Here is a 14632-nt window from a genome sequence, read left to right as displayed (position 1 = left end):
TTTGTCAAATTTCTGTGTGTGGAAGAGTGAGGGAGTGAGAGAGCAAGAGCATGAGAGTGAAACAAAGAAAGACTTCAGCAGGAGGGATGCCGAACGGCTGTTATTCTTTCTTTCTTTTTCTCAGTCTTACACACACACTTACACATGCATACAAATGCATACAAATATATAAAGTGCTCCACTTCACTTCCTTCAACACTGTCACCTAGCAACGCTCCTTCTGATAGCGTGCCAGCTCGATTAGCCTGTCTTCCTTCCCCTCATCCACCTGGCTGCTTTGCAAAAACAAGGTGCAGCAGCAAATCAAAGCAGAGAATGTCTTGGTTCAGGCATCAGTGGTATGCTAATGAATCCCTCCATGCCTGGGATCTGATGAAGGCGATATGTGAAGCCTGTAGGCTTTCCTCTGCCTGCCTTATCAAGGCGATTCACACCCTTGAGGCACCAGAGGAATCAGAATCTGCTATAGATTGGATTTGATGTGGCATATTACAGGGACGGTTGTGTGTTGTGTGTCAACAACAACTGCACTGTAGTTGTTCCACACTTGAAGGGAGCATGAGCAATGCTCAATTTACTCCATTCAGAACTTACTGTGGTGTTTATTTTATCTATTGAAATATGCTGGTGAGCTGTACCAGAGAGTTTCTAAGTATTGCTCTCATCAATGCTGCCACGCATACCAATAGAAGATTCTTATGACCATAATGGTGGCTATATGGGCATGCAGATACAAATAGTCTTCAGAACATCCCTTTGGCTACAACTGCAAGGGAGTAAAATTAGCACCAAGCCTTGAGTCATGCTGTGTTCCTACAGAGAAGGCCTGTCTGACACAAGATGGCCTCTAGTGGCATTCATAAAGAGCAAGCAGGATGCCATTTATAGTCCCTTAATCCCTAAGATTAGCCTGGAGTTAGTGACTTTTCAGCCACAGGGCTTGGCTTCACATGCCTCTTTCTTTTGATATTACTGTCTGTGGTCTCCGATCAGTGTTTAAACTGGGGTTGAATCAATCTAAGAACAAGAACAGGAAGGATGCAGACATGTTTACTTGTATTCAAATTAAAAAATCCCTAGCTAGAGGGGGATACTGACATTAGCATTAAACTTTAATATACAACATTGTAAGGCACTGTACACCTGTGAACGGGGATAGGCTGTTTCATGTCTCTTGGTTAACAACACCTGTAGGCAACTGGCAAACGGTGGGGTTCATGGAGAGGCTGCATTTTGAGCAGCTGAATGCAGATGAGGTTCCTTCCTTTTACCATCCTCATGTCTGCACCACAGAGTGAAAAAGGAAAATGCTTTGTACAGCAAGAAAGGCAGGGAGGTGGTGACACTTTTTGAGGACAGATGGTTGGATTTTTGTTCCCTAGGCTAGAATGATAGTAGACCATGAAGTCATTCACTGAAAGACAAACAACCCCCCTTTTGCTCTTTTCACTCTTCATGCTTTTTTCCCCTCATAGGGTGAATTTGCTAATAGTTTTACAAGATTTTAAATGGAAGATCATGTTTGTCCGGTTACTAGAAAAATGGTAAAAGCACAATTTGTCCAATTACCATAGAAATGGTACAATAATAGAATGATCCTCCTCCACAAGCGATGAAGAGCTCAAACACATGAAAATGGTAGAAATGAAGTGGCCACTCATCAGAGCACAGCTACAAGTTAGAAAAATTTATTGTGCAGCAAACCATGAAATGGCATATCAAAGAGCCCCATGAGAGGTGCTTAATGTTCTTCAGATGAACCGCTTCGTTCTGCAGCATGAGTCCACTGCTAAGCCCAATGTGCTCTACGCTCGCTCCCGTAAGACACACACCCTGACCAATCTTCCCGGCTTAGGGTGAAGCTGCAAGAGGAGCCTCGGGATGAAGGAGTACAATAATTTTCTGTTTATGTTCTTCCCACTGTTCTGGTAGAGTAGACTGGTGTAATGTTTGAAAAGGAAAGCCCGCATGTGGTAATTAAATTAAATATATAGGATAGGATAGGATAAGATATACAAATTGAATGTGAGATCCAAGCTGCTGATTCAAATGAGATCCAATTTGTTTTAGCAGCTCTAATTTCTTCCTCTACAGTCATAACCAGGGCTCATCTCACAGTAAGAACTCTAAATTTTATAAGCTGGAAAACTAAAAACTGAAATTGATCAAACTGATTCTTGAGGGTAAACAGAAACATAATTAATTACATTTCTTGGATTGACTAATTCTTTTCTTAACATTTCTTAATACGTTCACTTCCTCATTGGTATATGAACATGTTTAGTAAAGTACAATATTAACATGTTATCCAGACACATTACTCAGACTGTATGAAGCTAGAAACCTGGAGTAAGCTCCATGCAGTCTCATGGATAAAAATACCCTTCTTTCTTTGTGACAGAGACCATAAGCGGCTCTCCTGGTTCCTTGTAGTTCAGTTCACGTCCAGCCACAGTAAGTTAGCTTAGAGACTTAGTGATTTTGCTGAGTCATCACAGAGGGTCTTTCCAAAATGGATTATGCTTGGATAGATGTATGTGGGGAATGTGCTGGAAGACAGTTAATCATGGTGCATATAAGTTTCTTAGAGCTTAAACTGAATTTTGGGATGTAACTACCATGTTACACACCCTTTCTATATGTGTAAATCTACATGATATATATGGGATTAGACTTGCCTGAAATACTGTAGATATATGTCTGTAGATAAACCTGTACGACTAATACAGGTATAGATGGGATTAAAAGTATCAGTAATGTGTCTGCATTTCCAGAACATAGTAGATATACAGTAAGCATTTCATTTCATTTCACTCAGTCTTTTCCCTCTGGCAATGGGTAATCCTAAGGCATCCAGCTCTGCAGTAAAACAGGAAAAACAGAGAATGAAGTTGGTTGCATCCTGTTCAGGATCATCCCTGATTAATCTGATTTGGAACCCGGAATAAATCCATCCTATCAGGAGGAGGTGGGGCTGCCAGAGTCTCAGCCAGACCAGCACAGTCATAGATGTATAGGATACGGTCCAAACAAAACCAACTCAGCCACAGACAGAAGCTCTCTAAAAGTGTGTAATGCTCATTTAAGCTAATCACTAAAATACACACAGGTATATTTTTCAGAGACATTATCTACACCTTCAAGCTTCATGTTTCAAACTGTTTAAAATGCCACAAAAGCTTCCAGAAATGTTCATCTTTAGTCATTATTACCTGGTTATGAAACTATTGAGTGCTTACATGTGCCATGTGAGCAGGACAGGTATTATATATGAGGTATTATGATTCAAGATCTGCATCAAGGCAGCAGAGAGCCATGGGAACCTCTGACTAGGGACGGTTCTGTCTCATCTGCATTCTTAGGAAGCATGGTTGCTTTCAAGAAAGCATCCAGTGGTTTCTTTGTTGCATAGGATATCCCGTAAGACCATACGGCAAGTCAAAAGCTTTTGATTGTACCATAATACAACTTCCCTATCAGAAATAACCAGAAGTCTAGTCAACTTAGTTTATTTATAGAGCATATTTAAAAGCAACAAACGTTGACCAGGGCTTTACAGAGAGATTAAAATGATTAAAATCAAACTTAAATGCAGGACTGAGCAAATATAAACACATATATAAATAAGAGGATATAAGTAAGGTGATATTTGGTAACATTTTGGTAAAATCAACAACAAATAAAATATGAATAAAAGCCAGAGAGAGGTCAGGCATGTCATCATGATGACAATTGATGACAAGATGGGTTTTAACAATATCAGTGGAGGAGGAAGATCTAATTATTAATGGCAAACTATCCCACAATTTAGGGCCCGAAACTGAAAATGCACAATGACATTTGGTTTTTAACTGGGTGCCTGGAATGGAGAGTAGTGATTGGTCAACAGATCTGAATGGTGAGGAGGTGTAAGTGGGAATGGGCACTTCATAGTTGTAACCTGGTGCCAGTCCATGCAGTGCTTTAAAAACAAATAAAAACTTATTAAAACACATTCTGAACTTCATTGGTAACCAGTGAAAGAAGGTCAGTGCAGGTAAGATGTGTTCTCACTGCTGCATTTTGAATCAGCTGTAGGTGAGACAGAGCTGACTGACTGATTCTTACATAGAGGGAACTACAGTAGTCAAGGCTTGAGGAAATAAAAGCTTGAATTATAGTCTCCAATTCTTTAATGGACAAGTGATCTAAGATGAAAAAAAAAAAAAAACAAACAGTGCTGACAATTGAGCTGATTTGTTTATTGAATTTTAAACCATAATCAAAGGTAACACCAAAATTAATTGCATTGGACTCTACATTCAGTGACAGAGGTCCAAGGGCATTGATTACGGCTGCAGAGTTGTCTGCAGGGCCGAAGATTAAGACCTCAGTTTTCCTCAATGCAATTTAGAGGGGAATTAACATGACATGAATCACATCACTGATTCCTGGGAATTTGGATAAATCATGTCCCACTAAGAAAAATGCTATTTCTGTTGGAAATTTACAAAATTTTAATGAATAAAAAGAATCAAGGGCATAATCAGGGGGTCCTTTGCACATTTGTAAGGTTCTTTTATAGGTTTATTTTGTATTAATTTAATGATTATATGTTGGCCAATGGCCTACAAAACCAGTTGTCCTCGGATAGGAGATAATCATTTCAACTTGATTAAAACAACAAAAAAGTAATAATTGAATTGAATATATTGAATAATATATTTACCACATGAAAGAGTACATCATAATATGTATTAAAAACTACAAACAATGAGTTTTGAACAATATTTACTATTATTTTGTGGTTGCTCAAAATGTGTCCCACATATTCGTCACCACCGTCAGATATTTATTTAAAAAAAAAAAAAAAACTCTACAAATACAAGGTCAATTGCATTCCTGAGGACTCCTTTTCAAACCTTCCGCTCTACTGCATGCTTCTAGACCACTCAGGTTCCTGTAAGTTTGCTATTTTCTCTTAAATGTCTTCATATTTTTGGACACTGCTACACAACCATAACATGTCAACACCGTCACTTTTGTATAAAAAATATTAGATTAGATTATGGAATAAATGTATACTTTTTAAGAAGACATCTGATGTAGGTAGCAACAGGGGGGAAACAAGCTGGCTAATGTGAACAACTCATGCTTATCATGTGAAAGAGTAAGTTTTTGTCACCACCGTCAGATGTCACCACTGTCAGGTTTTCTGTCTGACGGTGATGACTGAAGTCTGAAAAATGCTTATAACAGTGCTCAGGATTGTTATTTTTTTTTTTTTGTACCAAATAGTTAAATAAAGTTGTTAAGCAAGAAGCCATTGACTTGAGTGGTATAAATTTTGGAATTGTATGTTTTAATGAGGCCACTGTCACCACCGTCAGATTAGTGTCACCACCGTCAGAGGCAGTTATATTGGTTTTAAATGAATATATATACAATATGTTTCTTTGGTGCTGTTGAATTATTAAAGTATTAGTCTGTTTTAATACAAAAATATGTTTTTCAAATAAAAACAAAAAACATTACAGTGACGGTGTTGACAAAAACAAAGTACCCTAATAACTAGGAAAACGCCTATTTTTTGAAAAAAATGCAAAATGAGGAGGTTGCATCGGTACAGTGCTGAACAGCCAAGACCTTAGCCTATAATGATATACCTTCAGATTTTGTAATTTAACTCACTTTTTTTTACTTTTTGTCTTAAAACCTGACTGAAATTTGTCCATTATGCTGAATTTGTCCATGAAGGTGATGAGTTGAGAAAAAACTACTTTTTCAAGAATTCTTGATAAAAAAGAAAGCTTTGAGATTGGTCAGTAATTATTGCGAACATATGGATCAAAGTTAGGTGTTTTGATCAGAGGGTGAAAGACAGCATGCTTACAGAAAGCTAGGACATAGCCGTTAACCAGGGAGCTATTAATTACTGATAAAATACCAGGCTGAACAGTGTCCAGCACTTCCTTAAGAAGACATGAGGGAACATTGTCTAGGGGACATGTATGAGGGTTCACATGTTCATGAGATAATATATAGCAAAGAGAGAGAGAAATCAGTTCAAAGCTGATGAGAACGGAGGAGCTTGAGCTTATCTCTGACAGATTGCAGGAGAGTGGTGAGATCTGAGGTCATTTTGCTCATAATTTTTTAAAAGTCACAGCTGAGTCGTAACTCTGTCTTGATTTTGTCAAGTTGAATCTAAAGTCATCACATTTGTAACTAGAGTTCAAGTCAAAGTTAAGTCATGTGACTCAAGTCCACTCCTATGAAAATAACTCAGTGTTAGTTAGCCAGTCACAAAGTGGCTAATTTTATTACTTGTATGTTGTTTTTTTATGTTGTAGTTGTTGTGAGAGGCTTGATTACCATGGAAACCGGTGACACAGTGCTATTCTGAATTCTAGGCTTGTCGTGTTATGTTTCCTTGTCAGGTTGTCTGAATTCATTTAGCCGTTTGGACGAAACAGGTTCTTAATGAAGATCATTCCTAACTAGATATCAGGACAGGAATCTTCCTTGCAAATGAGACAGAAAATCTATGTTAATGTTTCTTGTATTTTGGCCGGTGTGTAGGATTTTAAAGCAGGAAAAGCTGACATTTCAGTGGCTCATTGTTTGAGTACCACATATCTGACAGCTCTCCTCTAGCAATGATAGTCACCCCTACACTGAGACCTTCAGGCTTCAACTCCTACTAGTTCTCAGAGAGTCTGTGAGAGAGGGCTTATTTTGCGTAATTTGTGCTGATATGATTGTGTGCCAAAGCCAGAAAGAATGGAGGTGGCTTTAGCAATTATGGTTAGATAGACTGATCAGTTTCTTTCAGCCTTAACTCTCCTATTTTGTCACATCATTTGAACTGAAAGAAAAAAAAACCCACACAGTGTTGGTGCTAATATAACTTATCTGGAGGCAAATTATGCCTGGTTTGATTGATATTCAGGTGATGTTAGTCAGGGCGACTGACTGAATTTTCCCTGGACTCCATCTCCAACCAAATAACTACCATCAAATCCCTAAATAAAGATGTAATTTTTATTTGCTATTGATCATACCAATATATTCATTAAATCATGTTATCTCTAATTTTCACCCTGGACAGAAAGTGATTCAACACGAGAGTCCTCCACTGAGATATACCTCCTATGCTGTAATGGAAGTTTATATGGTCATTTGAGAAAGTGAGTCATGAATGATCAGTACTGCTTATTCTTAGAGGCTTTTTTTTTCTGCATATTTCCACTGCTGCACACTAGAGAATTACTGCAATAGGCAGTCAGTCTTATTAATATTCCCTCATACCAAGGAAAATCAGATCTGTTCCCTATACTCAACATAGGCTATTTAGCTTTGAAGTTAATACTTTGATGGACAGCCTAATACCTGTAAGATGTTGTCCTACATGGTATGGCATGATAAGAGTTCAGTTCCTTCCCCGTCTTTACTTGTGATCTACATATACTCATGCACACAAACATGGGAAGCGCTCATACGCAGACACAGACATATTTACAGTCTGTGGCTGCGTTGTTGAATGCGTCATTCCGGCGCTGACAGAGTGCATCAGAGTGTGGGCCAATAAACTGAACTAATGTGAACTCCCTATCTGACGAGCTAGTGGGCTGTTATCATAGAGCTGTGACGCACTCTCATTAAGCCAGTCTGGCATTATAGACAGTGCATGTGTTGAATTACATATTCCTGGTGGCCTGTTATATCACAACAAGCAAAGCCACTGAAAGCTGATAACTGGAATGCAGAAAATACTGACCTTTATGTAAGAACTACACTGACTCTTTTGGAGATTGGCCCACTTGTTACCTTATCCAAATAAGAGATGGAGAATTGGCACCAAAGTCATATCTGATAGAGGGCTCTGTCCTGTAATCATTCTAAGGCTTTAGCATACGTAATCTTAAGCAATTGTAGGGAATTAGCATTATCCTAAAAATAAAAAAATTTGATGCTGTAGCAGATCAAAGGCTGGATGGTTAATTAATTTTTATAATATGTGTCTAAACCTGCCATGATTGTTTAGCAGAGGGTTAACATGGAAAAAAAAATACACTTTCAGAAGCAGAAGATTTGTCTTCCTGCAAGAATGAATTTACTGTATCTGCATGTTGATTTAATTTACACAGGAAATGACTGAAGTTCTCCAGTACCATCACTGCATTACTAAAAGGCTGATTTTCACATACTGATCACCAATTAATTTATGAGTAATCCAAGCTAAATCAACAGTTATACATGCATGCATTTGACAAACTGAGCAGCCACATGCTTGAACGTTTCAGCTCACAGAGAGCAACGCAGCAGAAATTTCCCTATGTGATTTAGTATTGATTTATTCTGTCACATATACGGTATGTTAACTCTGTCAGGCAGAATTTCCGTACGATTATCACACACTGGAAAGAGTGATCAGTGGGTCAAAAGTTAGTGTAGTTTTTTAAAAGGACATTAAATGAAATTTGACTTTTTAAAAGAGCACAAGCTGGAAAATGAGTTTAGGAGAACCAGCCCTCAGTGTGCGGTGAAATAAATTTAATTGTTGAATCATTACCTGATCAACAATCCTATACTGATCAACATACAGTATATCATGTCCTATTTTGTGCTATACAACAGTTAAATATGTTTTTATTCACCTCTACCTTGGTACAACCACTTCAACACACAAGATGCAGTTAAGCTGGTATAGAGTCTATCAACAGCAGTCTGATCACAGAGCCAGCTAACTCCAACAGATTGTTTGATTTCTGGTGGAAACGCAAGACACCAACCCAGCCCACGCCAAAGGGCAACCCTGTGACAGCTGTGCATGGGAGATTTAAAACAGGCCGCACCAATCAATTTTAATTAAAGCTGTATCCATTGTGTTGGCAGACATCACAGAGTGGAAATCCCGCCCAAAGTAGATAAAGCACTGCTGTGTGTCCTGGGCTTATTAAGCCCAGGTAACAGATCACCCATTAGTCTAAAAGGAACCAGATTATTGGGACTCAATCATCTGAATAAAGTAGAGTCACACAACAATGCAGATCCTTTCAGTCAAACTCTGAAATTCAATAAAAATACCTGTATAGTACAACAGAGGACTATTATAGCCTCCATCTCATTACACAGAAGAGCCAGTGCAATGTGATGAAGTGAGGGAACAAGAGAGAGGATGAGATTATAGTAATTCCTTACATATTTCAGATCACCTGTTGTAACTCAGGCTTTCATTATCAGCTCATGTTTTATTTCACCAATGAAACTGAGAGAGGAGGAGATGTCATCTGACCAAAATTAGCTGTCAAAAAAGTGTTAAGGCTTGATTTCCTGTGGAACAGCTTTTGGGGGATTGATCAATCAAAAGCAAGAAATTAAAAGCAAAGGGAAAAATATTAAATGTACAGTCTCATAGAGAACACTGGAATTCATCTGTAGAACAGGACACCAGTGGTGCTTATCACAATTCATTTAACAACATATTCTTAATAAATTCATGGATAACTGGAAAAAGCCCTCAGCAGAGCAGACACTTCTATCAGCGCTATGCAGTTGTCATGATATACCACTCCCATATGATGGATATTCACTAAAAGTTAAACATGCCTGTCAACACAAACCACTTTGGTCAATCAGTGTGAAAAGCAAATCTGTGCTTCCTTGCCACATGACTAACCTTTCCACAAACTCCCATGATGTTGCATGAATCTAATCCAAAGTTAAATGTATTTCATGTGAAGCCACACCCAATTTTGTGGCCAATACATGCAACAGCAGAATCCATCTAGATTCAGGTATTGCCAGCACTGAGGGGAACCAAGTAATAATGAGGCAAAAAACAAAAGTCCCCAGGTGTCAAAGTCGGTATTATCTCTTAATACAACCCCCCTTTTCTCCACAATTGGGCAACACTGGGCATGTATCATCTTACTGCTTGTTAATACCATCAGCAACTGATTACAAGGGATGACTCATGCATGGAGATACAATAAATACATGTTCTTTGTGCTCTGCTAATAAGAGCTGACCCAGGAGATGAGAGGATGACAAATGCACATGGCAATCTATTGTTCTATTAAGAAATTTATTTTCTTTTCAGATAAAGAACATTTAACCTAACGGGCATTAGTCTGTGCTGAATGGTTTAGTTTGCACATTAAAGGAAAATACACTCTAAAACAACTGAACACTGCTAAAAATATAGCTATTAGCCATGTAGCTCACATTCCTGGATCCATTTGAGTTTTTGTAGTGTATTTTTTTTTCTTTTTCTTTTGTTTAAAATCATTGTTACTCTTGTGGATAAAAATGCAGACAATGTGATGTCATATAGCATGGAGCAGCAGCATATTTTCAATGCAACTACAATGGGTTTTCATAGACTAAAATACCAATGTTAAGCATCAGATCTTGGTGTCAGCCACTCAGAATGTACACCAACATACAAGAATAATACAGGAGGAAATGCACTGTAGAAGGTGTAGGAAATACTGAGATTGCCACATGTATTTGGCACAGGTCTTATTTCTGCTTATGCTCCTTTTTCTTCCTACATATAATAAATCACCCATGTATACAGTAAACTGATAATGTGCCATTTCTCATGTGACCAAAGCACTACTGCCTAGATTACATTTCTTCTCCTCGGTGCCTGTGTGACGATGAGACACTGCGCCTCTCTTATCAGCACTGAACCACTGTGTCAGACTTTAGCTGGGCTGCCCCAAAATGGTGGCATTTACCTCCCAAAAGCACAACAGGGAAAGTCATTTACACAACAGGGCTAGGCATTCCCTCTTTTCCAAATGTAATTTTCTTTTCCACACAGCACACTATCTCTGTGGCTTAAGGCTTTTGCATGGATTGCCATTTGAAATATTTGTGTTACAATCCTGAGCAGTATGTGTCATCACTAAAAAGCAAACACAAAAGCAGCAAGACTCAAAATCAGTTGACTGTATACTATAATATCGTCCTAGCTATGGTGCAAAATGATTTAAACGTTATTACTCAGAAATGTTTAATGGTTAATGGGAATTACATGTATTATATTTACACTATTATAAATTACAGCTGTGTAAGCAATAAGATAAATGGCTAAAGAAAAGGCTGCTGCACACAGCAATTGCATTACATTTCCAAGCTGAAGTGATATCCTCAGTGTAAACACATATTCACTGAGGAGTTGCATTCTTGTGTCATTAATTAACTGCAGAGTATCAGGTTGTAACAGAATGGTGTGTTTCTACCCCCCTGACATAATCCAGATTACATGTCAGTGGAGAGCGGAGCTTACTGCACCATCATGAGTGATTTATGTATTATCTCACTGACGCAGCCCTCGTATTGCTCTTCCGCTGAGGGGTTACCAAATGAAAATGGATGTGACGTCTAGGGGGGATGAGAGCACTGAGTTGACATTGCCATTTTGGGTTTGTGCTTGAGGGGGGATGAGTTGTGCCCTTCTCTGAGGCGCAAGCTCTCTGGACACATCACTGGCGGTCACTGCACTTCAAATGAATGAGTCCACTGGCAGAAAATATCTTAGCACTGGTATGGCATCAAAGCCAATATGGAAGTAATGCAGATTTCATATTTAAAAGAAAAAAAAAACATTCAAATGTGTGCTGATTTATATAATATCTGTAACACCTCTCAGTAATTTACTGATGTAACTGAAAGGGATGCTCTCATTGTGGTTCTCTGGCAAATAGCCTAATTAATGCGTTACTGCACAACAAAATACTATCTTTGAAGACCAGATTTAACCAGTGACCCCCTCTCCTAATAACTTCATTAACAGAAAATGCAAAACAAATACAAAATACAATGATATGTGCAAGTGCATCATTCACGGCTAGCATGCAATATGAGGAAACAAATAAAAAACAGGTCTGAAATATGGAAGAAAAAGGAAGCACAAAACCAAACCAATTTAATTTATGCCATGAAGCGTTATCAAAAGGCACACAGTGTTACAGTGACCAATTTAGCTATGCTTTGGTGAGAATTAGGAGCTACAAGACTCCTTGTCCTGACTGGCACATATTCTCATCAATCACCTGGATAATATACCACAATTATAATATACTTTATAAGAACTGCCACATTTAGTGAAATTATTCCAGAGTTAGGTGTGTGAGTTTATGTTGCTATAAATGTTGACATGCACAATACAGACTGAATGAAACACATAGACAGGTTAGTTTTAATGTCTAAAATGTCTAATGTCTGATATAAAATGTTAAATACATATTTTTAAGCATGTGATTTAAATATTCCTCATGTTATACATAAATTCAGCTTAGATGTTGGAGCAAAAGGGTGTGTTTGTTGGAACCAGAGCATAATTTTGGTGACTAAACAGTCAGCAGCCGTCACAGATTTGAAGTACACAACATTGTGCTCATTCATTTCCAATCTCACTCTCAATCTCAACAACAATAGGCGAATGGAGGGGCTGACCCTGTTGGCTTTTTATTGAGGAAGTGCACATACAACCAGGTGCAGACTTGTGGAGTCAGAAGCCTGTTCAGTTTAAGAGGAAAACAAGTCACAAAACTGTTCTCCTATAAAATACATTCATCAGCCTACATTGAACGATTTTAGTAACTTGGCCTTCAACAGGGTGAAATATACAGGTAATTCAAAACTCATTAAATAAAACTGGCTGACTGATCATGAGGCTGCTAGTCAACATTATTATTTTTTTTAATTTGTACTGTATGATTTCAGTCACATTTAAATCGCATTATACCAAGAACATTATTTCAAGAGTCAATCCTGCTGGCTTGATATGGCACCAACCATCAGAGACAAATGGGGCAAATGGGACAGCTGAACCTGTGGCTTGAAATACCCTACTCAGCAGTTCAGAGACATAATTATATCTGCAAAAATACTATTAACTGAGCCTGTTATACCAGCTGGTGGCAACAGTGTATGACATTATACAGTGAACAAGTTGCTCTCTTACTCATGAGATGCATTTTTGTAATTTGGACTTGAAATAGTGTTCTTTCTTTATGAATATTCATTTTTTTGAGATGGGATATTCAAACATCAACATCCTTGCCTTTTATCTCTCCACTCAAAGAGGCTGGAAAAAGATGGGAAAAAAGTAGCTGGGATGGCCATGCGACTTAAGACCAGAAGCACCATCTTTGCAACTTTACCAGCTTTTCAAATGCATTAATAATAATCTTTTTAAGGACACCTCAGGAAGCCTGATGCTGGCTGACACAGGGGCTTGAAATAAGGTCCTCTGGCTGAAGGACAGTCTCCCTGTACGGCCCAAATCACACCATCCTGCTTCTGCTCTCCACAGTAACATGAATATGTAAAACCACAAAGTGACAGCAGCCCTGATTTCTGTTTGTTCCAATTCGCTGCACTCCTCTGTAGAGCGACAATCAGCGGGGCAGATCAGTGGCCACCTGTTACCTGAGAAGCGCATGTGTGTCTGGATGAGGATTTAGAAAGAGCTAGATTTTTCCCCTCATCAGCACTGGGCAGGAAGTGCATGTACTCACCCATGACGGTTTCCTAAGGGATACAACAGCCTTACTTTCTCTCTCCCTCTGCATCCCCTGTATGCAGACACACTAACACAAATGGGGATGCAAACACCCATGTGCATGCACACGCACGCACACACAGATAAACACACTCACTGCTACTATTTCTGAGCTCAAGAAGCCCTTCTTATTGCTGAGGTGATTATCTGTTACAGCATTACAGTATAGTGGGACGCATGTGCTTGAACTGGACCCTGTTCTTGCAGTGGGGGTTGGCAGTGTACTTAAGTGGCTCCAGCAACCATCTCGTAATTGGAAAGGTCGTTTACCTGCTTTTGCCACTGTCCTGCCAAAGTGTCCTTGGGCAAGACACTAAACCTCTATAATTAATTCACCGTTAAATTGCAAATATACCAATACTCTCTCCAAAATGTATGGATAACCTGTTAGGCTCTCCTAGTCTGTGTCGCTGTCCATGGTACCTACTGGCCTAATTATCCAAGAATTTACAAGTATTGGAATAAACCTCCTTTTTTTTTTTTTTTTTTTTTTTTATTGAGGACACAGTGTGATAGTCTGAACAAGGAGGTGACAACAGACAGGTTGCACTAATCTCTACTAAATGTGACGCTTTATTAACTACTATGCCCTTTGTGTCAATTAGGTCACTTACTTTCGGTGATCTTCTGTAGCCCAAGCACATCCTCCGGCGTTATTAGAGGATTTCTCAGCAATTCCTCCTCCGTTGTGGCCGGGACCCCCATGTCTGATGAGTTGCAGCCTTGCTTCACTTTCATGTCTAAACGCTGAGCACCCAGACGGTAAGTGTAGCCTGTGTGGTCGCTGTTGCTGTCGGTGTCGCCGCCGCCGCCGCCGCCGACGGGTCTATTTTATCAGGAGGCGATGTACTTGCGTCGGTGCCGGTAATTGCGCGCTGGCTAACATACAGCACAGTGGACAGCCTCGGTGCCGCTGCTGCTACAAGAACATCTCATTCTCGAAGCCTCCTCCCCTTCCCGATCCGGTGAAGATAAAAATCATCCACAAGCTCCCTCCCTCGCTCAAGGCTCACCGGCTCTCTTACAAGGTATTTAATCTAAATCCCATGGGTCTTTAAACCGACCGCTGTT

The 14632-nt window shown here is 39.1% G+C and overlaps 1 protein-coding gene across 1 annotated transcript in view; it reads right to left on the bottom strand.

Annotated features, from left to right (window-relative positions):
• The window catches only part of unc119a1 (unc-119 lipid binding chaperone a1), a 25062-nt gene extending 10430 nt beyond the window's left edge, over window positions 1-14632 (bottom strand). The window contains exon 1 of the mRNA XM_030066762.1: window positions 14176-14632. Coding sequence (XP_029922622.1) covers window positions 14176-14299 — 124 coding nt within the window. The 5' untranslated portion in view covers window positions 14300-14632. The remainder of the gene's footprint in view (window positions 1-14175) is intronic.

This window comes from Myripristis murdjan, chromosome 13 (assembly GCF_902150065.1).
Source record: "Myripristis murdjan chromosome 13, fMyrMur1.1, whole genome shotgun sequence".
Taxonomy (NCBI): domain Eukaryota; kingdom Metazoa; phylum Chordata; class Actinopteri; order Holocentriformes; family Holocentridae; genus Myripristis; species Myripristis murdjan.
Note: the sequence above shows the minus strand (reverse complement) of the source record. Positions and strands in the feature narration are given on the sequence as shown.